This window comes from Salmo salar, chromosome 12, assembly GCF_965601325.2.
Source record: "Salmo salar chromosome 12, fSalSal1, whole genome shotgun sequence".
Lineage (NCBI taxonomy): Eukaryota > Metazoa > Chordata > Actinopteri > Salmoniformes > Salmonidae > Salmo > Salmo salar.
The window spans coordinates 49,429,885-49,455,584 of NC_138302.1; the positions used below are offsets into that span (position 1 = coordinate 49,429,885).

The 25,700-nt window shown below is 41.5% G+C and overlaps 1 protein-coding gene across 2 annotated transcripts; it reads right to left on the reverse strand.

The window, feature by feature from the left end:
* Nucleotides 1-87: 87 nt before the first annotated feature.
* On the reverse strand, nucleotides 88-25,596 carry LOC106565246 (cilia- and flagella-associated protein 100). Of its 2 annotated transcripts, XM_014132141.3 has the most exons (16): nucleotides 25,478-25,596; nucleotides 24,823-24,849; nucleotides 23,626-23,700; nucleotides 20,216-20,313; nucleotides 19,468-19,660; nucleotides 9,222-9,289; nucleotides 8,648-8,811; nucleotides 8,480-8,560; nucleotides 6,945-7,141; nucleotides 6,542-6,638; nucleotides 6,290-6,332; nucleotides 3,736-3,890; nucleotides 2,099-2,234; nucleotides 1,641-1,843; nucleotides 1,185-1,278; nucleotides 88-689 (listed from the first exon to the last, which is right to left on the reverse strand). In XM_014132141.3, exons 1-16 carry the CDS (start codon nucleotides 25,527-25,529, stop codon nucleotides 576-578), a joined length of 1,797 nt encoding a protein of 598 aa, XP_013987616.3. In that variant the 5' UTR covers nucleotides 25,530-25,596; the 3' UTR covers nucleotides 88-575. The 2 variants fall into 2 exon arrangements, with proteins under 2 accessions (XP_013987616.3, XP_013987617.3); XM_014132142.3 differs by lacking the exon at nucleotides 23,626-23,700.
* Between the last annotated feature and the right edge of the window lie 104 nt (nucleotides 25,597-25,700).

The window sequence follows — 25,700 nt, forward strand, 5'->3', positions numbered from 1 at the left end:
CTTGATACAGATTTCTCTGGCTTTCCTGGTTTCACTCTGGGGTTATATCGGTTCACATTGCCTGCACCAAAAAGGCAAGAGCAGACCTTTTTATTGTGAAATGTTTATTCATTTGTTCATCACATGCATGCAGTCAGTCCATCTAACTGCTATTCAGATATGATCAGGTAAAGAAGCACAATAGATTATCAATAATATAACGGATAAGAAATGTCATAAACAATCTGGTATGGCAAAATATTGTAGATCTGGTAACACAAAATAATCAGTTTATAAAATGTGTGTGGAGAGTACTGTCCACCTGCCCTAGAAAGCTCTCCACCAAAACAAAGTCCACATGCTCCCCACTGAGTCAATATAAACAACCACCCAGTACCAAAGAAGTAGGACCTATCCCATCATGTGACATCACCAGCGTCCAATGGAGACGTTTGAAAAGTCTTACTTATACCTGTCATATCCAATTATTGGTCAGTATTTACAGTGAGTCAGTCACAGCCCCACAATAGGCCAAAACATTAAATGAGTTCTGGTCAGTAATGGCACAGGGGCTGTGTTGTGACTGACTCTGCCCTTTAGGTGAAGAAGTAAAGCTGCTCCTCTTTCTCCTTGTCTGAGATGTCATACACCTGGCTGGTCTTCAGCTTGCCGGCAGGGGGCTGTGATCTGGCCATCAGTTTCTTGCCAGTCTGGAGAAAAAGGCCTAAGGGTTAGCATCGTCAAATAAAGAGAACACAATGGTATGGTTTCTGTAGTACAATTAATTATATGACATGAACTCTAGATATTTATCAAACGTCATGCTTATTCTCCATTTCTACCGTATATTATAATAGAACAGTCCCCCAGGTAACTAAACCAATGGCTTAGGGCTGCATTCAATCCATATCGTGGAAGTATTGCAGAAGATCCACGGTATAGCTCGATTGAAATTTGAAGGCAATGTTCCTGCGTTCACGGTAAAATCTGCATATGTCGGCTCAATCAGAAATTACCTTACTTTTTTTCATGCGGATCTTCTGTGATACAGACTGAATCCAGCCCTTAGTTACGCAATGTAATCTGGGTTGTAGGCGTCTAATGAAAATGTCATGTTTCACACAGATTTTCTGGCAGAACTTTGGTCATAACTTTTGCCTGTAGGATTGTAATGGTGTGGTGTTGAGGCAGATTGTGTGACTGACTGTTTTCTTGAAGTCGGCCTGGGCTCTCTCCAGGGCCCTCTTCAGCCTCTCCTCCTGGTGCTGCTTCGCCTGATGCATCTTCTCATCACGCAGCCTAGGGAAAGGAAGCAAAGGATCATGGGCGGGAAAGGAGGAGAAGGGTCGATTAATTTAATCTAAACGGCTAAATCTCCAGTCTAGTTGTCAACTTCACAGATGTGCTTTAAACTGAAAGAAACTCAGCTCTGGCACCCAGCTACCACATGGAACACAAATTAGAATGGGGCCCAAGTCAAATTGCTGCCTATGACACCAGCACAGACCTCAGTAGTTCCTTCCCCTATGCATCAACCAACCATGTGCACTAGGCAGAGCCTAAAGCTTAGATCCTTAAGACTTAGAGGTTGAAATGGAATGGGGCCAACCTGACTAGCCTATATGATGGTCCTACGAGGCTGTGTTCCAACTCTCCCCTACCTGAGCCTCCTTTCCTTCTCCTTGGTCCTCTCGGCCATCAGCAGCCGCTCCTTGGGGATCATCTCCACGTTCTCCAGCAGCTCGCCCAGGCGGCTCTCGATAACCGTCAGCATCTGCAGCGTGCTCAGGTTGGCCTCTGTGTCGCCCACACAGCTCCGGTACACCTCCTCCACCTTAGCGCCCAGGGAGTCCAACATAACCTCCTACAGTGGAGCAACAAAGGTGAGAGAGAAAGATCTATATGATCTAAGGCCAATGACTGGCTCACTACTGATATTAGCATGTCCTCTGCATAACCGTCAGTGTGAGCTGTCCCATTTCCCACTGAGTAGAAGTGTCAGTAGGCACAGATCTAGGATTTTCTTACCTTCCCCAAATCCTAACATCGACCATTAGGGACAGACAGACTCTAAACTGACTTTAGATCACTGTCTCAAGGGCAGTCTTCTCTCTCCTACCTGGTCGGCGGATTTGTACTTCCCAAAGTTGAAGAGGCGGGCCCTCAGCTCCAGCTCGGCAGCCCGGTCCCTCTCCCTCTGGATGGTGTGGGTCATGATGTCTATCTGCTGGGTCAGCTGGACGGTTTCCAGCTCCCTACAGAGAGGGGGGAGGGATGGAGAGAAGAATGGCGCACAGCCGCGCACACACATAGAAACGAATGCAGGTGAGGAAAGAGAGAAAAGGAACTATGAAGGGTACTCATGACATAAAACATCCTAGCACTTGTCAATGTCAGTCAAAATAATTTACTTTCTACAATAACTTAGAATTTTTATAGATAATATGCTATTCTAAACATTTTGCCATGAGGCAGAGAGAAAATGTTACTGTTTTAAAGCAAATTTCACACAATTCTACACATATTGCCATGGGCCAGAGGTAAACTTTTGCAATTTTATAGCTAATCTCATGCTATTCTACACATTTTGCAATGAGGCTGAGAGAATTTTGCATTTTTAAAGCTAATTTCCTGCAATTCTACACATATTTGCCCTTTTTGTTGGAGCATCTGCCAAGTGCCTAAACAGGCTACAATATTTCCAAAACTGTGCTGCACGTGTCCTCACCCACACCTCCCCCGTGAGCACATCATTCCATTGCTGTTCAACCTCCACCGTTCAACCTCCACTACAAAATCCTGGTTCACACCTACCAAGCTCTGAAAAACTCTGGACCAAAGTACCTGTCTGACCTCATTCTACCCTTCGCTTCTCCAGGTCCGTCTCCCTTCAGCAGCCCTTCAGCAGACTATAAACTATGGGTGACAGGGCTTTCAGTTACGCGGCTCTGTGGCTATGGAACACACTTCCAGACACTATTAGGACTGCAGAGTCTCTGTCCTCATTTAAGGCACAGCTCATGACCGTGCTGTTCAGTAAAGCTTTCTAGGACCTCTGCTAATTCTGTTCTCATGTCCTCCGGACCTGACCACACCTGCAGAAAGCTTTGATTGTTGTCTGTGTTCCTTGTTTTGGATTGTTTTTATTATCATTTATTAATTTTGTATTATTATTATTTATCTTTTCGCCTCTGGTCTGAGAAAAACACTTTACAAATTAAATGAATTATTAATAAAATTATATTGCTATTCTACCCATTTTGCAATGAGGCTGAGAGAATTTTGTATTTTTAAAGCTAATCTCCTGCAATTCTACACATTTTGTCATGGAGCAGAGAGGAAAATGTGCAGTTTTATAACTAATCTCATGCTATTTTACACATTTTGCAATGATGCTGAGATAATTTCGAATTTTAAAACTAATTTCCTGCTATTCTAAAAATTTTGCCATGAGGCTGCGAGAACATTTAGCTGTTTTACAGCTAATTTCCTGTAATTCTAAACATTTTTTCATATTCTATCTGGAGATCCTATTACATTACTAGAAGGGCTATGACATAAACCCTCGAAGTTTCCGAATGTAGTGAAAATGGCAGCCATATTGGTCAGAGAGAAATCCAAACCAGTATAACTGGAATGAGAGGCAAAATCCAGTGGTCCGAGCCACTGTGGGAATCTCTACATTCACTTCCATCTGTGGTGCTCACTTCACTCTCTATCTACCTCTGACCTCTAACCCCAGAAGGTCTTACTTACATCTTCTTTCTTGTATGGTCCATGACCTTACTGAACACCTCCAGGGCCTCCTCCGTCTCCCTGGAGTTCTGGATCAGAGAGAGGTTCTGCTCCTCCAGCTCTGAAAGCAACTCCAGGAGCTGCCTGGGGTCCGTGAAATACAGCTCTGGGTGTTCCTACAGGGGGCGACAAACACCACACAGATAAGCATAGGGACATACGGAGAATCTCAATAGCATTTCCTTGATTCATCGCGTCATCTCTCCTCACCTCCTTATTTATTTATTTATTTTTATTTCACCTTTATTTAACCAGGTAGGCAAGTTGAGAACAAGTTCTCATTTACAATTGTGACCTGGCCAAGATAAAGCAAAGCAGTTCGACACATACAACAACACAGAGTTACACATGGAGTAAAACAAACATACAGTCAATAATACAGTAGAAAAATAAGTCTATATACAATGTGAGCAAATGAGGTGAGATAAGGGAGGTAAAGGCAAAAAAAGGCCATGGTGGCAAAGTAAATACAATATAGCAAGTAAAACACTGGAATGGTAGATTTGCAGTGGAAGAAAGTGCAAAGTAGAAATAGAAATAATGGCGTGCAAAGGAGCTAAATAAATAAATAAATACAGTAGGGGAAGAGGTAGTTGTTTAGGCTAAATTATAGATGGGCTACGTACAGGTGCAGTGATCTGTGAGCTCCTCTGACAGCTGGTGTTTAAAGCTAGTGAGGGAGATAAGTGTTTCCAGTTTCAGAGATTTTTGTAATTCGTTACAGTCATTGGCAGCAGAGAACTGGAAGGAGAGGCGGCCAAAGTAGGAATTGGCTTTGGGGGTGACCAGAGAGATATACCTGCTGGAGCGCGTGCTACAGGTGGGTGCTGCAATGGTGACCAGTAAGCTGAGATAAGGGGGGACTTTACCTAGCAGGGTCTTGTAGATGACCTGGAGCCAGTGGGTTTGTCGACGAGTATGAAGCGAGGGCCAGCCAATGAGAGCGTACAGTGGTGGTGGGTAGTATATGGGGCTTTGGTGACAAAACGGATGGCACTGTGATAGACTCCATCCAATTTATTGAGTAGGGTATTGGAGGCTATTTTGTAAATGACATCGCCGAAGTCGAGGATCGGTAGGATGGTCAGTTTTACGAGGGTATGTTTGGCAGCATGAGTGATGGATGCTTTGTTGCGGAATAGGAAGCCAATTCTAGATTTAACTTTGGATTGGAGATGTTTGATGTGAGTCTGGAAGGAGAGTTTACAGTCTAACCAGACACCTAGGTATTTGTAGTTGTCCACATATTCTAAGTCAGAACCGTCCAGAGTAGTGATGCTGGATGGGCGGACAGGTGCAGGCAGCGATCGGTTGAAGAGCATGCATTTAGTTTTACTTCTATTTAAGAGCAGTTGGAGGCCACGGAAGGAGAGTTGTATGGCATTGAAGCTCGTCTTCTCAAAACCCATTGGATTAGAAGGTCAGAGGGGTGAGTTTTGAGAATTAGGCGAGGAGAGTGGACGTGAGGAATCGAGGAAACGCAATTGAGATTCTCCCATAGACTTCTTCCAGGGCAAATTGAAAAGTAGGCGTACATTTATAAAAATGTACAGGGAAAGATATCCTTTAGCAGGAAGCTAGGTTGCCTGGATGGACTAGTGGGGATGAAGTTCAACATAATCAGATTTTGGTTGGTTTTCCCAGATTAATCCTAGTCATGGGGCTCGTTTAAGTGGTAAGGCTGAAGCAACCGACTGCAGACGAAAGTCGAGGAGTGAAGTCGGGGGAGGTGCATCTGCGACAGCCGAAAGTCGGACACAAATCAAATCAAATTTCTCACATGCGCCCGAATACAACAACAAACCTGTGGTTTTTCAACAGCAAGGCTCAGTGCAACATGGCAGTGTTGCCATTGTTTATACAAGCTTTTCTTTGTAATGTCGAAATAAACATGTCTCCAACCTCCATATTACACACTCACGAACTGTAAATATATGTGTGTACATTGAACTATCAATTAGTGATTGAGAGACCCAAATATCACATTAATTTGTACATATCCACTGTATACATGAATCGCGGCAAAGTTGGTTTTGGTTTCAGTCACGTGTTTGGTCACGTTGCATGGATCAAACAAAAACACTCTAATGATTGGTTGACAGTAGAGCCTCCCACAATCCACACCATTGGTGAAGAGCAACTGCAGAAACTTGCAGTTGACTGCAGTCAAAGCTTCATGAGTTCATGCAGTCGTTGTGTAGGCGCAAGTCGAAAATGTTTATTCCCATAATGCAACACACTTTGGAAGGCGGCGACCAACGACGGTCAAAAGTGATCTGCTCGAACGCGCCCTTGGAGTAAAGGTATTTTAGTAGAGACTGATCCATTAAGCATACTTGTTAGGCCTGAGCTTAATCTGTGTCCGGAAAATCGGCCACAGACATTTTAAGTCATATTCAGCCTGTATTCACTTTTTATTTAAACGTTTCATTTATTCAATTCTGGTGTCAGTTTATGGATGGCTAAAATTTGCCAGAATGCAGTGTAATTCTTATCTTCGAAAGTTGAAACTAACCTCATATTCAGAGCTGTCGGTCTCCAGTTCTGCCACGGGACTCCTGAAAAGACAGGAACTCAGCACAAAAATGTGCCAAAATTATAGCATATAACATGGTCATATTCAAACCCACTTCCGCCAATGGGTGACTCACATAGATACCCTGAGGCCCACTGTTGTACTCGTGATTTGTGACACACACACACACACACACACACACACACACACACACACACACACACACACACACACACACACACACACACTCACGGTTTGTCACTCTGGCCTATCGACTGTCTAGAGGGGGCCCTGGCATCCCGGAGAGTGGGCAGCTCTCGACTCGCAAAGGACGCCCTGCTTTCCACACCTGTGTGCGTGTGTGTGTGTGTGTGTGTGTGTGTGTGTGTGTGTGTGTGTGTGTGTGTGTGTGTGTGTGTGTGTGTGTGTGTGTGTGTGTGTGTGTGTGTGTGTGTGCGCGCACGCACGTGTGTGTAAGTGAGAGAGGGAGAGACAGAAAACGGAGATTAAAAAAGGGGCGCTTTAGTATAGACACAAAATAGCATCAAATGCAACCGCCCATCACCATTTTACAGGCCACTACATCACAGTACTGAAGTCAAATGTTTATGCAACAATACATAACAAAACACTAAAAAAGAAGACATACTAGTACCTCTTTTCGGAGTGGCCCTCTCGTCTTTGTCTTTCTCTTTGGACTTGTCCTTGGTGGCAGACTTGGTGGCAGACTTGGCTTTGGGGGTCTTACCCTTGGCCCTCTGTGCCTCTTGCCACTCTGGAGGGGACAGCTTGAAGAGGAACTCCTTGTACATGGTGTACTCCTTTATGATGTCCTCAAACTTAGAGATATCACTGCAGGAGAAGAGCATGCACGCACACACACAAACAAACGCATGAACACGCACACACACACACACACACACACACACACACACACACACACACACACACACACACACACACACACACACACACACACGTCTTTGACTACCGTTCAAAAGTTTGGGGTCACTTAGAAATGTCCTTGTTTTTGAAAGAAAAGTACATTTTTTGTCCATTAAAATAACATCAAATTGATCAGAAATACAGTGTGGACTTTGTTAATGTTGTAAAGGACTATTGTACCTGGAAATGGCTGATTTTTAATGGAATATCTACATAGGCGTACAGAGGCCCATTATCAGCAACCATCTCTCCTGTGTTCCAATGGCACGTTGTGTTAGCTAATCCAAGTTTATCATTTTAAAAGGCTAATTGATCATTAGAAAACCGTTTTGCAATTATGTTAGCACAGCTGAAAACTGTTGTCCTGATTAAAGAAGCAATACAACTGGCCTTCTTTAGACTTTTGAGTATTGAGTTGAGTATCTGGAGCATCAGCATTTGTGGGTTCGATTACAGGCTCAAAATGACTAGAAACAAAGAACTTTCTTCTGAAACGTATCAGTCTATTCTTGTTCTGAGAAATGAAGGCTATTCCATGCGAGAAATGGCCCCGATGCACAACTGAGCCAAGAGGACAAGTACATTAGAGTGTCTAGTTTGAGAAACAGATGCCTGTTTCTCAAACTGGCAGCTTCATTAAGTAGTACCCGCAAAACACCAGTCTCAGCATCAACAGTGAAGAGCCGACACCAGGATGCTGGCCTTCTAGGCAGCAAGAAAAGAAAAAGTAATATCTTAGACTGGCCAATAAAAATAAAAGATTAAGATGGGCAAAAGAACACAGACACTGGACAGAGGAACTCTGCCTAGGCCAGCATCCCAGGCCAGCATCCCAGAGTCGCCTCTTCACAGGGTTTTCTAATGATCAATTAGCCTTTTAAAATGCTAAACTTGGATTAGCTAACACAACGTGCCATTGGAACACAGGAGTGATGGTTGCTGATAATGGGCTTCTGTACGCCTATGTAGATAGTCCATAAAAAATCAGCTACACAGTGTCTACACTGTATTTCTGATCAATTCTATGTTATTTTAATGGACATAAAATGTGCCTTTCTTTCAAAAACAAGGACATTTCTAAGTGACCCCAAACCTTTGAACGGTAGTGTACATGATATGTAACCTTTCTGACTTTTTCACTTGCATCAAGCATTGACTATAGTTTATTTACGCCAATAGTTAAAATATTATACTGAGGCGGGAGGCCATGGCCATCCTAGCTGTAATGCTCTGTGTACTACGCACCTCTTAATCGTCACCATCCTAGTCGTGAGCCTCTTGATCTCAGTCACCTTCTCCAGTTTCACTTTGGTCTCTAACTCAGCACTGTGCAAAATGGAGACACCATGTGATTTTATGAAGTGGAAGAGGAACATAGATTGTACATATATCAACCATATTGTTAGTTATTACACTTTGATGGCCTCCACAGAGTTCTTGTCATTCTCTTTGAGGAACTCGTCGAACATAATGGCGTCGTCCTCCAGGAACCGCTCGGCGCGCATCAGCTTCCTCTCCTCGCCGGCCGCCATTTTCTCCAGCTGCTCGATCTCTTCACGCTTCACAGCCAAGGAGTACTGGGAGAGAGGGGGAGAGAGATGAGGGAGATAGGGATGGGGAGAGAGAGATGGGGGGATTAGGGATGAGAAGGGACAGGTAGCGTTGGAGGATGGATGGATGGATGGATGGACGGACAGGAGAGAGAAAGATTGAGGGCGGAAAGAAGGGAGATGTCAAGAGGTGGGAAATGCCAGCAACTTGAGGGAGGTGGAGAAGCTTGTATTGACTGTACCTGCACACAGGCTACTCCTCACTAGTGGGAACCACTAAAGACGATGAATACATAACAATACATTTACTTTTAATTCAATGATCAAGCATTTCTATATCGTATAAAGAACGAATATCTGTGGACACATTCCAGTTGTCATAAAGAACATAACATGATCACCCAGGCAGTTTTTATGGACCGTCGTTCCCTTCTTACCTCCAGCAGAAACATCTCCCTTTTCTTTGTGATAAACTCATTCATGCTCTCTTTGTCAATATTGCGATCTGAGGAGAAACAGTATGGTTGGTTACACACACATATACATTCATGCCACACACACATCACAACTGCTGATAACAGACTCTGCTAAATACTGCACAATTTAAACACTTGCCCCCCAATCCCCCTTTCCCCAATACACGTGTAAATATTGGACTATACATTGTGCCTTCCTGTATTATACTTTCGCTAAAATGTTTATTCTACTGAGTCATTTACTTTATGTTCACATTCTTATATTGTATTATTTCTTATTGTTGTTGTACTGTCAAGAAGGAACCTGCAAGTAAGAATTTGGTTGGACGGTGTATACAGATGTCGGATCTTAGTTTGACCAATTTCATCGCAGGAGGAATTTAATCCTGCAGCAGGAGGACGTGAATGAATACTGAATATTTAGAATTGGCGCTAGGGGGCAGCTGGAAGCAGTCTTTGTAGGCTATGTAATGCAGTGCCATACCTACCATAAGTTGGGTATAAATACAGCATCTTCAGTTCCAACAGCCCCGAACCCAACTCATTGGAATGACCCAACTAGGGTTGAATGGCAGGAACCCAGTTACCAAGATTTACTGGGATTTGCCACCCAAAACCACTCCCTTTTCAAGGGAAAAATAACTGTGAGAAAACTGTAAATTCTAATTGATTATTTATATGAACAGCATGGCATGAAATGGAACTGTTAAATTATACAGTGGCAAGAAAAAGTATGTGAACCCTTTGGAATTACCTGTATTTCTGCATAAATTAGTCATAAAATTTGATCTGATCTTCAAAGATGAAGTCACAACAATAGACAAACATAGTGTGCTTAAACTAATAACCCACAAATGATTGTATTATTCTTGTCTATATTGAATACATAATTTAAAAATTCACAGTGTAGGTTGGGAAAAGTATGTGAACCCCTAGGCTAATGACTTTTCCAAAAGCTAATTGGGAGTCAGGAGTCAGCTAACCTGGAGTCCAATCAATGAGACGAGATTGGAGATGTTGGTTAGAGCTGCCTTGCCCTATAAAAAAACACTCACAAAATTTGAGTTTGCTATTCACAAGAAGCATTGCCTGATGTGAACCATGCCTCGAACAAAAGAGATCTCAGAAAACCTAAGATTAAGAATTGTTGACTTGCATAAAGCAAGGGTTACAAATGTATCTCTAAAAGTCTTGATGTTCATCAGTCCATGGAAAGACAAATTGTCTATAAATGGAGAAAGTTCACCACTGTTGCTACTCTCCCTAGGTGTGGCCGTCCTGCAAAGATGACTGCAAGAGCACAGTGCAGAATGCTCAATGAGGTTAAGAAGAATCCTAGAGTGTCAGCTAAAGACTTACAGAAATCTCTGGAACATGGTAACATCTCTGTTAACGAGACTACAATACGTACAACACGAAACAAGAATGGTGTTCATGGCAGGACACCACAGAAGAAGCCACTGCTGTCCAAAAAAACCCATTGCTGCATGTCTGAAGTTTGCAAAAGAGCACCTGGATGTTCCACAGTGCTTCTGGCAAAATATTCAGTGGACAGATTAAACTAAAGTTGAGTTGTTTGGAAGAAACACACTACACTATGTGTGGAGAAAAAAAGGCACAGCACACCAACATCAAAACCTCATCCCAACTGTAAAGTATGGTGGAGGGAGCATCATGGTTTGGGGCTGCTTTGCTGCCTTAGGGCCTGGACAGCTTGCTATCATCGACGGAAAAATGTATTCCCAAGTTTATCAAGACATTTTGCAGGAGAATGTTAGGCTATCTGTCTGCCAATTGAAGCTCAATAGAAGTTGGGTGATGCAACAGGACAACGACCCAAAACACAGAAGTAAATCAACAAAGGATGGCTTCAACAGAAGAAAATACGCCTTCTGGAGTGGCCCTGTCAGAGTCCTGACCTCAACCCAATTGAGATGCTGTGGCATGACCTCAAGAGCGGTTCACACCAAACATCCTAAGAATATTGCTGAACTGAAACAGTTTTGTAAAAATAAATGGTTAAATATTCCTCCTGACCTTTGTGCAGGTCTGATCCGCAACTACAGAAAACGTTTGGTTGAGTTTATTGCTGCCACAGGAGGTTCAACTAGTTATTAAATGCAAAGGTTCACATACTTTTTCCACCCTACACTGTGAATGTTTACACGGTGTGTTCAATAAAGACATGAAATTGTATACTTGTTTGTGTGTTATTAGCTTAAGCAGACAGTGTTTGTCCAGTGTTGTGACAGATGAAGATCAGATCAAAATCCAGGTAATTCCAAAGGGTTCAAATACTTTCTTGCCACTGTATGCAATGTCTAAATCTGGTTTCTCTACGGCGCCTGCATGATGAATCATCAACGCTCAAGGTGGGGACAGACAGCCCATCTCAGAATGGAGCGCAGTTCACAATGCATGTAGACCTGTCATAACTTTTATTCTTGGAACAGGTAGGCCTGCATTTGCTGCAGCATAGTCTATGCTACAGTAAAATAAAGCCTGAATGCGCATCTAATTTACCCATCTCCATCTGGCTTTCAGGGGTCACCAAAAGTGTTTGTTGTAAAGATATATATTTTTTTAATTGCAGCTGCGGAGTTTTACAACAGCCTATCACTCCAATATCGTTGCTTTAAATCAGTGCACATGCGAGCACTTTCTTCATCAACTCCATTCAAATTGCAACCAAAATAGATAATCCTGTTCTATACTGATCAAATATATAAACGCAACATGTAAAGTGTTGGTCCCATGTTTCATGAGCTGAAATAACAGATCCCAGAAATGTTTCATACACACAAAAATTGTATATCTCTCAAATGTTGTGCACACATTTGTTTACATCCCTGTTAGTGAGCATTTTTCCTTTGCCAAGAAAATTCATCCGCCTGACAGATGTGGCATATCAAGAAGCTGATTAAACAGCATGAACATTACAGAGGTGTACCTTGCCACAAATGTTTTAAGTTTTGAGGGAGCGTGCAATTAGCAAGCTGACTGCAGTAATGTCCACAAGAGCTGTTGCCAGAGAATTTAATGTTAATTTCTTTAACATAAGCCGCCTCCAACGTTGTTTTAGAGAATTTGGTAGTATGTTCAACAGGCCTCACAACCGTAGACCACTTGTAACCACGCTTTCCCAGGACGTCCACATCCGGCTTCTTCACCTGCGGGATCGTCTGAGACCAGACACCCGGACAGCTGATGAAACTGTGGGATTGCACAACCGAATAATTTCTGCACAAACTGTACGAAACGTTCTCAGGGAAGCTCATCTGCGTGCTCGTCGGCCTCACCAGGGACTTGACCTGACTGCACTTCACTGTCGTAACCAATTTCAATGGGCAAATGCTCACCTACGATGGCCACTGGCACACTGGAGAAGTGTTCTCTTCACGGATGAATCAGTATGACATTGTGTGGGCGAGCGGTTTGTTGATGTCAACTTTGTGAACAGAGTGCCCCCTCGTGCCGGTGGGGTTATGGTATGGGCAGGCAGAAGCTACGGACAACGAACACAATTGCATTTTATCAACGGCAATTTGAATGCACAGATATACCATGACGAGATCCTGAGGCCCATTGTGGTGCCATTCATCCGCAACCATCATGGCGGCCCCATGTCGCAAGGATCTGTGCACAATTCCTTGAAGCTGAAAATGTCCCAGTTCTTCCATGAGCTGCATACTCCAGACATGTCACCCATTGAATATGTTTGGGATGCTCTGGATCGACGTGTATGATACCTCGTTCCAGTTCACATCAATGTCCTCAGGCCACAATCAACAGCCTGATCAACTCAATGTGAAGGAGATGTCTTGCTACATGAGGTAAATAGTGGTCACACCAGACACTAACTGGTTTTATGATCCACGCCCCTACCTTTTTTTAAGGCATTTGTGACCAACAGATGCACATCTGTATTCCCAGTCATGTGACATCCATAAATTAGGTCCTAATGAATGTATTTCAATTGACTGATTTCCTTAGTAACTTAGTAACAGTAACTCAGTAAAATATTTGAAATTGTTGCATGTTGAGTTTATATTTTTGTTCAATATAGATTGATATATAGCCCTATGTATAGATGTCCTAGCATACCTCTTTCAGATAATATATTCAATGCAGAATTAGCCTTATATTTAGCTAATTAATGATGGGTTATCCATAATAAGCTTCTAACCTATTGCCTCTGTCTGTTGCGCAATACGCATGCACATGTGCTCCGCTGGCCTCTCCTTAAAAAAATGTGCCTCAGCTCTTGGAATCCCATGCAGGAAAAGCTAGACTAGAATAGCTTGCTGGTCATTCTTTTTTTTAAAGATTTCTTATACCAATAGACTATTCGAAGAGGAACCTAAGCTGTTGTTTGCTGAATGTTAAATACAGCAACCAATAGAACTCACAGGTAGTTTTAAAGAGCGAAGGCTATAGCAGTTATTTATTCAGACCCATAACCATTCAATCTTCGTGAAGAGAAGTGAAAGCCTTCTGCATCTAATTCTAGTCCTATATTATTCAAGGATGACATTAGAATGATGAAGATAAGGACAATGAAACTTGTTTCCTTTACCTGTTGAAAGCGAGGAAGGAATGAAGCAACAATAGAGAGAGAAAGAGGACGTAGGCTAATAACATTAGGGGAAATAATATGTAAGGTATATATGCATTAGCCTACTAATTATACAAATAGGCCCTATTATATTTCTAAATTAAAATCAAATTCCCTAGCCTATACTTGTAACTTTGTAGGCTGCAATGTGCTGCACCAGAATCACGTTCTCTCCCTGCTTTATCATGGTTTGAACAATGTGCAAAATTCCAGTCCATATAATACAGTATAATACAAAACAGTAAAGTAATACAGTTCACACTCAAAAAGATTAGTCTACTGGAGCTAGTTTCATTTATTTCCCCAAGAGAGCATATAGCTAAATAAATCGATGGGCTTTTATGTTTTTCTGTCGTACGTAATGTGCAGTAGCCTATTTGTATTTGTATTTATTATGGATCCCCATTAGCTGCTGCCAAGGCAGCAGCTACTCCTCCTGGGGTCCAGCAAAATTAAGGCAGTTTATACATTACAATACATTTACAGATTTCACAACACACTGTGTGCCCTCAGGCCCCTACCACATATCTACAGTACTAATTCCATGTGTGTGTGTGTGTGTGTGTGTGTGTGTGTGTGTGTGTGTGTGTGTGTGTGTGTGTGTGTGTGTGTGTGTGTGTGTGTGTGTGTGTGTGTGTGTGTGTGTGTGTGTGTGTGTGTGTGTGTGTGTGTGTGTGTGTGTATGCATGTGTGTGTGCCTATGTTTGTGTTGCTTCACAGTCCCCGCTGTTCCATAAGATGTATTTTTATCTGTTTTTTAAATCTAATTTTACTGCTTGCATCAGTTACTTGATGTGGAATAGAGTTCCATGTAGTCATGGCTCTATGTAGTACTGTGCGCCTCCCGTAGTCTGTTCTGGACTTGGGGATTGTAAAGAGACCTCTTGTGGCATGTCTTGTGGGGTATGCATGGGTGTCCAAGCTGTGTGCCAGTAGTTTAGACAGACAGCTTGGTGCATTCAACATGTCAATACCTCTCATAAATACAAGTAGTGATGAAATCACTTTGAGCCAGGAGAGATTGACATGCATATTATTAATATTAGCTCTCTGTGTACATCCAAGGGCCAGCCATGCTGCACTGTTCTGAGCCAATTACAATTTTCCTAAGTCCTTTTTGGTGGCACCTTTACCACACGACTGAACAGTAGTCAAATTGCGACAAAACTAGGGTCTGTAGGAGCTGCCTTGTTGATAGTGTTGTTAAGAAGGCAGAGCAGTGCTTTATTATGGACATACTTCTCCCCATCTTAGTGTAAGGCTCGGGCGTAGTGGAGGAGGTAACAGACACAGGAAGCAGCGAGAAGGGTTATAGCTTTTAATGCTCGAAAAGCAAAACACCTGCCAACCCAACATGCGAACTTAGCGCACACAAAATGAAAGTGCCCCAAACACAGGGGACAAAATACAGTGAGCGCAACACGATGCACTAGCGCAAAATACAGACAGCGCTTACCCAAGCAACACACAAAGGAAACAATACCGCACAAAGAGCAGGCGGGCCAGCTAGCTCATATAGCCCCGCTAATCAACCAAACTACAGACAGGTGCAAACAATAACAGAAAGGGGGAAAACAAAAAAGGAATCATTGGCAACCAATAGGCCGGTGACGACGACCGCCGAGCGCCACCCGAACAGGAGGGGGCGCCACCTTCGGTGGGAGTCGTGACACTTAGCTACTATTGTATCAATATGTTTTGACCATGACAGTTTACAATCGAGGGTTACTCCAAGCAGTTTAGTCATCTCAACTTGAGCAATTTCCACATTATTTATTACAAGATTTAGTTGAGGTTTAGGGTTAAGTGAATGTTTTGTCCCAAATACAATGCTTTTAGTTTTGGAATTATTTAGGGCTAACCTATTCCTTGCCACCCACTCTGAAACTAACTGCAACTCTTTGTTAAGTGTTGCAGTCATTTGAGTCGCTGTAGTAGCTGACCTGTATAGTGTTGAGTCATCCGCAAACATAGACACTCTGGCTTTACTCAAAGTCGTGTCGTTAGTAAAAAAAAAAAGCAAGGGGCATAAACTGCTACCCTGGGGAATTCCTGATTCTACCTGGATTTTATTTGAGAGGCTTCCATTAAAGATTACCCTCTGTGTCATTTGTGTAGGTGCTGTGCTTGTTGAGTGTCCTTCCCTATAAGCGTGTTGAAAGTCTGTTGTCAATTTGTTTACTGTGAAATAGCATTGCATCTGGTCAAACAAGTATTCAGACCCCTTGACTTTTACCATATTTTGTTACGTTACAGCCTTATTCTAAAATTGATTATATGTTTTTTCCTCATCAATCTACACACAATACCCTATTATAACAAAGCAAAAACAGGGTTTTAGAAATGTTTGCAAATTTATTACAAATAAAAAAATGTATTCAGACCCTTTGGTATGAGACTCGAAATTGAGCTCAGGTGCATCCTGTTTCCATTGATCATCCTTGAGATGTTTCTACAACTTGATTGGAGCACCTGTGGTAAATTCAATTGATTCAACATGATTTGGCAAACACCTGTTTAAATAAGGTTCCACAGTTGACAGTGCACATCAGAGAAGAAACCAAGCCATGTGGTCGAAGGAATGAGGTTAAAGGAATTTTCCGTAGAGCCACCGGACTACTACTCCACCAATTAGGCATTAATGGCAGAGTGGCCAGACGGAAGCCACTCCTCAGGAGGCAACAGCGCCCCTTTAACCTCAGGAGGCTGAAGAAATTTGGCTTGTCACCTAAAACCCTCACAAACTTTTACAGATGCACAATCGAGAGCATCCTGTCGGGCTGTATCACTGCCTGGTACCACCTTTTCTAGACTGCAGGTCCGCTGGGGCGTATATTCAAGCAAGCAATAGGCAGAATAAATCATTTGTGGCCTCAGTGCCTGTGTGGTCCAGTGGCTACAGCCGCGTACCCCGCCACACATTATGTCAGAGCTGACATGGGATTGAATCCGTCCCACTGCCCTTTGACTCCCCCTCCCCTATCTTCCCTGTATTTCCAACACTTGTTTATCTCTTCAATCAAAGCAAAATAATTATGACAGGAGTGAGACTGCCCTATTCCTTAAAAATATATTTAAGAAATAATAATAATAGGCTTGTATAAAATAATGATAATACGGTATAATGACGATCTAGGCTAGGCCTTATAATAGGACATTTAGCAGTGGGAGGATTTTAACATTAACACATGGGTGCGGCAAAGTGCCAGATTCTTGAATGATAATGACCGAAACATTGTTGCATGAGACAGGGTTGGTGCAAATTGCAGGAGTGGGGATGGTGAAATCAGCTGTTCAACAAGTTGTCAATCAACTGATGGCCCAAATCAGCTCATCAACTCAGTCAGGGAAACACAAACAGTAGCCTATTAACGGTTTTTACACCTTTTCATTATGTGACAATGGATGCCTAACGTGTAGCCTACAGAATGTATTGTTGGAATATAATCAAATAACAAGGGGCCTATTGCAAACATTGATGGCACTAGATTATCGCCAGCTGATGTCTCATTAAACCATCAATAAATTCTAAATTCATCCGCACAGCTGATCTAAATTGCAACCATTAGTGGTCACCTGATTATCATTCCCTATCAGATGTCATCGTTACCTTAGTCCTGCTTGCAACCAAAGTCTTTCAAGATATGTTCGCCCTCTGGTTGGTATTGTCATCGGAACAACTTTTTGAACAGACTAAGGGCGATTGGTATTTGACAAGCATTCCATACAATTGAAATAAAGTATTTCCTCGCTCACCACGGCAAATCTACTGTGGCAATTTACCAGACACTTTGTATGACTGGAAACTAATGTTGGTGTAGCCTACTGTTCTTATTTGATTATTTCCTATTTATGATATCTATTAAATACAACTGTCTATAAAAGTGTCTGGTATGGTAATTTCTTATCAAAATTGGGTAAAATATCGGAAATGTGTAACTAAATCAAGTTAATGGGGAGATTGAGTTATTTGTGCCAGGAGGGCATAGGCCAGAATTGAAAACCTTGCCAACACAGTAAGCCTACATGTGCGCGCTGAAAGAAGCAGCCCTAACCACTAGACCATCCCAGACCACAATTGAGCTACATTTTGACAGTTGATTGGCAACATTAGGATCGCTAGAACTCCTAAGCTGTCCTCTTTTTTGATAACATATACTGTAGAGCTAAATAAAATAATCGGCTTTCACGCGCCATTGTGCTCCATTCCGTAGGCTACCTCATTATTCTCAATTTCATCTTGTCTTTACAGCTGATATATATAGGCCTATGCGTGCAATTACTTTTGATCGGCTACAGTAGGCTATTGTTTAGGTGTAGCCTACTGTACAGCTGCATTTCAGATACCTTTGACACTTGTATGTCATAGCCTAGTGGAGACAAATATATAGCTTGTGTTAATAAGCTATATAAAACGACAGTTGTTGATGTGTATGGCTGAATGTTGCAGTAATAGGACCAAGGCCTAGCATTTGAGCGAGAGAGAGGATGATTTTGATAGCAAGCCCTGATCCCAATGACTCAACTGCCCCCGCATGGAGAGAAAGAGAACTGCTCATTTTGATGCAGTAGGGAAAAGATTGATCATGGACTCTGTTCCACATAGCGGTTGTTTTGGTGGTGTCGGAGGCGGAACTGTGTTAGGGCTGTCAAATCCACAAGTGGCTCCCGGGCATTATACCTAAAACTGACATTGCCATTGGCTGCACAAGTCACATTAACAGAAATCCCATGCAGAGGAGTCACATTAACAGAAATCCTATGCAGAGGAGTCACATTAACAGAAATCCCATGCGAAGGAGTCACATTAACAGATATATCATGCAGAGGAGTCACATTAACAGAAATCTTATGCAGAGGAGTCACATTAACAGAAATCCCATGCAGAGGAGTCACATTATCAGAAATCTTATGCAGAGGAGTCACATTATCAGAAATCTTATGCAGAGGAGTCACATTAACAGAAATCCCATGTAGAGGAGTCACAATAACAGAAATCCCATGCATCCTTGTTTACAAATTTGAACACTGGAATGTGAGATTAGGATGATAGAAAATCCTCCTTATTTTGTTTAATGATTTTTTAATTTGAGTGTAATTATTTCTATATAGGCTATACTTTCTCGCTCTGAACTTCTAACAAGAGTGGGGCGGGCGTGGCTTCGTGACAATGATCGCAAGAGCAGCTGCTCAACGATTTGATGGCTCCAACTGCAGTTCCACCTCTGACACTGCCAAAACATCTGCTATGCGGGTGTCGCCGGGTTAACACTTGATCTGATTGAATCTAGGCCCAAGTTAAGATCTGTCATCTGTACCACCAACTTGAAATAGCATGGCATTGTCAAACGATGGGCCTGAGGTTAGGTATAAAGGCAGAGGCAAATAAAAAGTATTGTTTTGCAGTCAGTGCACTGGATTGACCATAATAATTATTTCAGTTGTGTCAATGACTCCAGTGCAAGCCTAAGGCCTTTGTGTTAAGCATAGACTATACAGTATGCGTGTGTATAGACCTAAAGTGTGTGTCATAACATGTCAATTATGGTGAGGCAACATGGTGTGTGTTGGTGTGTGTTGGTGTGTGTGCACCTTTGATCATGGCCACCCTCCAGGCAGGGGTGTTTTGTTGCTGGGCCAGGCTGCTCTCCTCCCCTCCTGGCTGGGCTATGTCCTCCTCCAGCCCCTCTCTCAGCTCCCTGAGGAGGTCACCCTGCTTGGCCTTCATACGGCCCGCATAGGTCACCTTCTCATGGACCCGCAAACTCAACTGGCTCTGCAGCTCCTGGAAAGAAAATAGGTGCATGATTTGACATGATGTTGGACAGATACCAGTTGGATAGAGGTAACTAAAAAGTAACTATATCTGTAATGCATTGAATAAAACATGATTTTGGCTGGGATTCAAACAAAGGCCAGGATTCAATCCGATCATGGGTTATAGCAGAGAGGAAGAGACGAAGCGAGAGGTTTCAGTTTCGCCAAAATCTGTCCAAAATAAGACCACTTATTTTGGACCAAGCTTGTCACCTGCCTTCCTGCCTTTGGGACAACTACTCCTATTGTTAGGGCGAAGATATGAGCATCTCGCCATTAAATACAGATCTCTGGTTATAGGCATTGTAGCTTTAAAAGGCAATGTTACCGCATTCGCGGAGATCCCATTCACGGCAAACACTGCATATGTCGGCTCAATCGGAAATTGCCTTTAAAAAACGCAATGCCAGATATGATCAGATTGAATCCTGGCCAAAGTTGCATTGTCAACAATTGTATTTAATCTATAATAATGACTCTAAAATATTTATTGTCACACACACGTGCACACACACATACACACCAGTTTCCTGCGCTCCTTTTCCTTGTTCCTGATCAGAAATATGTTGCTGTTGTCAAGCACTTTAAAAGGGTTCACCCCAGGCATCTGTTTACATACATCTTCACACATAACAATAAAGAACAGGGACAAATGTCAGAAGAAGAGTAGCCCATATACAACTGTGGCTTGCATTTAAACCAGTACCAGTAAATTGACATCTCAAAAACAGCATGCATGCACCAACACAATACCAAGAATAAACTAGTAGGGGAGAGTGGGGTAAGTTGAGCCAAAGGAGTAAAGGCGTCAGCATGCTTCAGTTCAGTTGGCACCTAGCCGAACTCGGCTAGCCAAACGGAACGAGTGTGCTCCCATACTCCATTAAAAGACCTTCGCTTGAAAATTCTAAAAAGCAGCAATAGTCCATTTTGAAATGTCGTAGCCAGTATACACTTCCTCAAAATATTCAGAATGAATCCAAGATAACTCAAGAAATGTTGAAGTTTTTGCCGAGATCTTATTTGCGCAATTTCACATCTAACTAAGATGTTTGGTGAAGTAATTCTTAATGAAAAAATATACATGAAAATAAGTCGTCGTTGAATGATAACAAAGACTTTATTGAAGAATCCCTAATGTTGACCAATCACCGACTAAGGGACGGAGACTTCGGCTCCGAACTTTGGCTCACCTCCAGAAAAAATGTTGTGTGCCTGAACAGCTGAAAAAACAGTCACTGAAGTCCAAAACGAACAAAAACGTCACAAAATGTCATCATAATATATACACAAACTCTTCCGAACTGTTTCGGCTAGGAAGCATGCGTTTACGAGACCATACACAAAATGAATAATTTGTCCAAATATTTAGGAAGAGCTCATAATTTCATGGAGTCTGCAAAGGAAGAAACCATATAGAAAAAGTGGTACGCAAGTTAGGTACATAAAACAGTTTTTCACCAAGTCAATTTAATTTATTGTGTTACAGGTTTCATAATGCTGGGATTTAACCTCTTACATCTAGACGTTCCGCTAGCGGAACACCTGCTCCAATATCCAATGATAGGCGTGGCGCGAATTACAAATTCCTCAAAAATACAAAAACTTCAATTTTTCAAACATATGACTATTTCACAGCATTTTAAAGACAAGACTCTCCTTTATCTAACCACACTGTCCGATTTCAAAAAGGCTTTACAGCGAAAGCAAAACATTAGATTATGTCAGCAGAGTACCAAGCCAGAAATAATCAGACACCCATTTTTCTAGCTAGCATATAATGTCACAAAAACCCAGAAGACAGCTAAATGCAGCACTAACCTTTGATGATCTTCATCAGATGACACACCTAGGACATTATGTTATACAATACATGCATGTTTTGTTCAATCAAGTTCATATTTATATCAAAAAACAGCTTTTTACATTAGCATGTGACGTTCAGAACTAGCATACCCCCCGCAAACTTCTGGGGAATTTACTAACAATTTACTAAATTACTCACAATAAACGTTCACAAAAAGCATAACAATTATTTTAAGAATTATAGATACAGAACTCCTCTATGCACTCGATATGTCCGATTTTAAAATAGCTTTTTGGTGAAAGCACATTTTGCAATATTCTAAGTACATAGCCCAGCCATCACGGGCTAGCTATTTAGACACCCGGCAAGTTTAGCCTTCACCAAAATCAGATTTACTATTATAAAAGTTTGATTACCTTTTGTTGTCTTCGTCAGAATGCACTCCCAGGACTTCTACTTCAATAACAAATGTTGGTTTGGTCCAAAATAATCCATCGTTATATCCGAATAGCGGCGTTTTGTTCGTGCGTCCCAGACACTATCCGAAATGGTAAATCAGGGTCGCGCGCATGGCTCAATTCGTGACAAAAAAATTCGAAATATTCCATTACCGTACTTCGAAGCATGTCAACCGCTGTTTAAAATCAATTTTTATGCAATTTATCTCGTAAAAAAGCGATAATATTCCGACCGGGAATCTCCTTTTCGGCAAACAGAGGAAAAATCACAAAGACGGGGGCGGCCAGGGCACGCGCCTAAGCCCACAGTCCCTTGATCGGCCACTTGACAAAGGCGATAATGTGTTTCAGCCTGGGGCTGGGATGACGACATTCAGGTTTTTCCCGGGCTCTGAGCGCCCATGGAAGACGTAGGAAGTGTCACGTTAGAGCAGAGATCCTTTGTAAAAGATAGAGATGGCAAAGAAGTTCAAGAAATGGTCAGACAGGCCACTTCCTGTAAAGGAATCTCTCAGGTTTTGACCTGCCATTTGAGTTCTGTTATACTCACAGACACCATTCAAACAGTTTTAGAAACTTTGGAGTGTTTTCTATCCAAAGCCAATAATTATATGCATATTCTAGTTACTGGGCAGGAGTAGTAACCAGATTAAATCGGGTACGTTTTTTATCCAGCTGTGAAAATACTGCCCCCTAGCCATAACAGGCTAAACCAAAGTACTGTATATAATTTTAAGATTGTTCAATACATCAGTTGGAGTCTCTATAAGCTTCAATAGGTGGTCCTAAACCTAGCATGAAAGTGCATCCTTGTAGCTGTGTGGGCTAATATAGTTCAAATGTTTGCCTTGGGGTAAGTTGAGTCAATGACAAATTGAGCGAATTGAAGTGTTTTATTCCCAGGTGTAATGCAAGGCATTATCGCTGGGATATGATGTAACAACAGGGCCTGACCTATGGTAAAAGTGTTTTCAAAAAGTAAAAAGGTGTTTGTTGTGTTAAAAGACCCTTCAAATTAAATAGAAAAATTGATTGTGATTGTGTTTAATTGTATTTGGGAAATAAAGATAGACATGGTTTTAAAAAGGTAGTGGCAATATTTCATTCAGTACAGGAATTTGTAGGCGGCTTAACTGACCCTGTCCCGCAGCTCAACTTTCCCCATAACCGGCTATGTTTTTAAAACTGTAATGTTTACATGAATTCTGAGTATTTCATCCTGAAATATACGTAGACGTCTTTGTTAGAAACAATACTATATCTCCCTTGGCAGAGTGATGCTGAACGTAAAAAATGTCTCAATGTACCCCACTCTCCCCTACTACTATTTTACTGTCTTTGTGTACCTAGGATGGTGTCATACATTTCAGAACCTGTTGATTGAACTGTTGATTACATTTTCTATACAGTTTTTATTTAATTATTTTATCTACAGTAGTTTATAACAGGTTAACCCTAGACTGGAATGAAGTGGGATTAGAGGGATGTCATAAGAGTCAAATGACTAAGTGAGATGAACGAAATGGAATTGGAACAGGATTTTTCCATGACTTCTTCCTAGTCTATTTTATGACAGAATCATTCAAGGGGTAACCTCAAAGTGAATCATCATCAATGTTACAAGTAATGCTAACCAGTTAGTTAGATGATATGTACAATAGCTACTACCTGTAGATATCACTGACTTGGTGGTACTCGCCGACTGGGCAACTATCATGGGACCTGACAGCATGTTTGGTCCTCCTGTCGAATAGAATCACATACAAAATATAGAAAATCAAAACTAGAATTCACACCCAGTAGAAACAGTAGGATTACTATTTGTACAGTAGCCTAGTCTTGCATGGCGAGCCTTCAAAAAACTTGTCTCATTCACCATGGGAGAGTGGGGGTAAATTGAGCAAAAGGAGTTGAGCAATCCTTGTTTCTAAGAAACCATAAACAAAATGAATTGTTTGACCAAATGTTTAGGAAGAGGTTATAATTTCATTGAGTCTGTGAAGGAAGAAACTACATTGACAAAGTGATAAGAAAGTTAGGTCCATAAAACTGATTTTCACCAAGTAAAATTAATCTATTATGTTAAGAGGTTTCATGATGCTTGTATCTAAACCAAAGTAGATAATTTGAAGATTTCTCTAGACATCAGTTGGGGTCTCTATAAGCTTCAAAATGAGGTCCTAAACCTAGCATGAAAGTGCATCCTTGTAGCTGTGTGGGCTAATATAGTAAAAATGTTTGGATTGGGGTAAGTTGACCTAATTGTTGAGCCAATGGCAAGATGCGCGAATTGAAGTGTTTTCTTCCCAGGTGTAACGCAAGGCATTATTGCTGGGATATGAGGTAACAACCAGGCCTGGTCTATGTTAAAAGTGTTTTGTTTTTTAAGTACAGTGTTTGTTAGGTGTTAAGCCTGTGTTAAAAGATGCTTAAAATTATTAAAAGACAAAAAAGTTATTGTGATAGTGTTGAATTGTGTTTGGGAAATAAAGATAGACATAGTTTTAAAAAGGTGGTGTTAATATTTCATTTAGTACAAAAATGTGTAGGCGGCTTAACTTACCCTGTCCCGTGGCTCAATTTACCCCATATCCGGGGTAAGTTGTGCCAAGAGACCACTTTTTTTGGACAAGATCTGTTTTCAAAACGTTCATGTTTACATGAATTCTGATTATTTCCAGGGATACACAACATCCTGAAATATATGTAGATATCTTTGTTAGAAAGAATAGTATATATCACTGGACGGAGTGATGTTGAAAGTAAAAAATGGCTCAATTTACCCCACTCTCCCCTATGTGTTTAGTAAAAGCCATTGTACAGTATCAGTGTGTCAAGATTAAGACTTATATGACTGATACTTACTGTGTCTTGATGTTGGTGACAGCATCCCTAGAGTAGGAAGTGAATGCAAGTTACCACAATTAGGGTTGCTAAGACTGATAAATAGGGGACAGGATTTTTCACACATTGCATGCCAACTATAGGTCAATCGAATACCCAGGGTATTCACAATGGTGAATGTGGTAACAAGTTAATTCTCTAAATGGTGAGTAACATCATAGGCTATTTTCTGTCCACATTCTGTGTAAGACATGTCTATAGTTTTGCCTAGTTGTTTTCATCAAGTGAATGTTACAATAATGTTTCATTTAAAACGGGCCTAAAGACCTTTCTCTTTAATAGGAAGGATTTCTGTTAATAGCTGTGCTCCTTGGTATCTATCCTTGTCCTTTGTAGCGTCAGCTGTGTTCTTTGTGTCAGTTGCCCTGTCAATTTGTTTTCTATTTGGTTTTAATTTTATGCACTTTGAGATGATTCTGTATAATGAAAAGCGCTTCACAAATGTAATAAATGATTCTTATTATGTATGTGTCCAAAAGTTTATCAACAATGTTGCCCAAAAATCTAAAAATGGAGCCAAATTGGCTTGTTATAACTTACAAAATATTTTACAACCAACTTGATCTACTATTATGTCAAAGTAAAATACGGTTTTGTTTTGAACATCTTTCCTTACCTTCAGTTAGATGCATCCCTTTATGGTGTATTCTGCTGAAACACTTTGTCATATGAACATTTTGAGAGTGTTCTGCCCTTTTTCTTCGGAACTCGATTGTCCTAAGTTTGCGTTCTGTTGCCGTGGTAACATTATTGTTCAGAAGGTTCTATTTTCTTACCACTCGATGACGCTGTTTCCCAACATTCTACTCAGTCGTCAAACGCTTTTGTTCTATGCTACT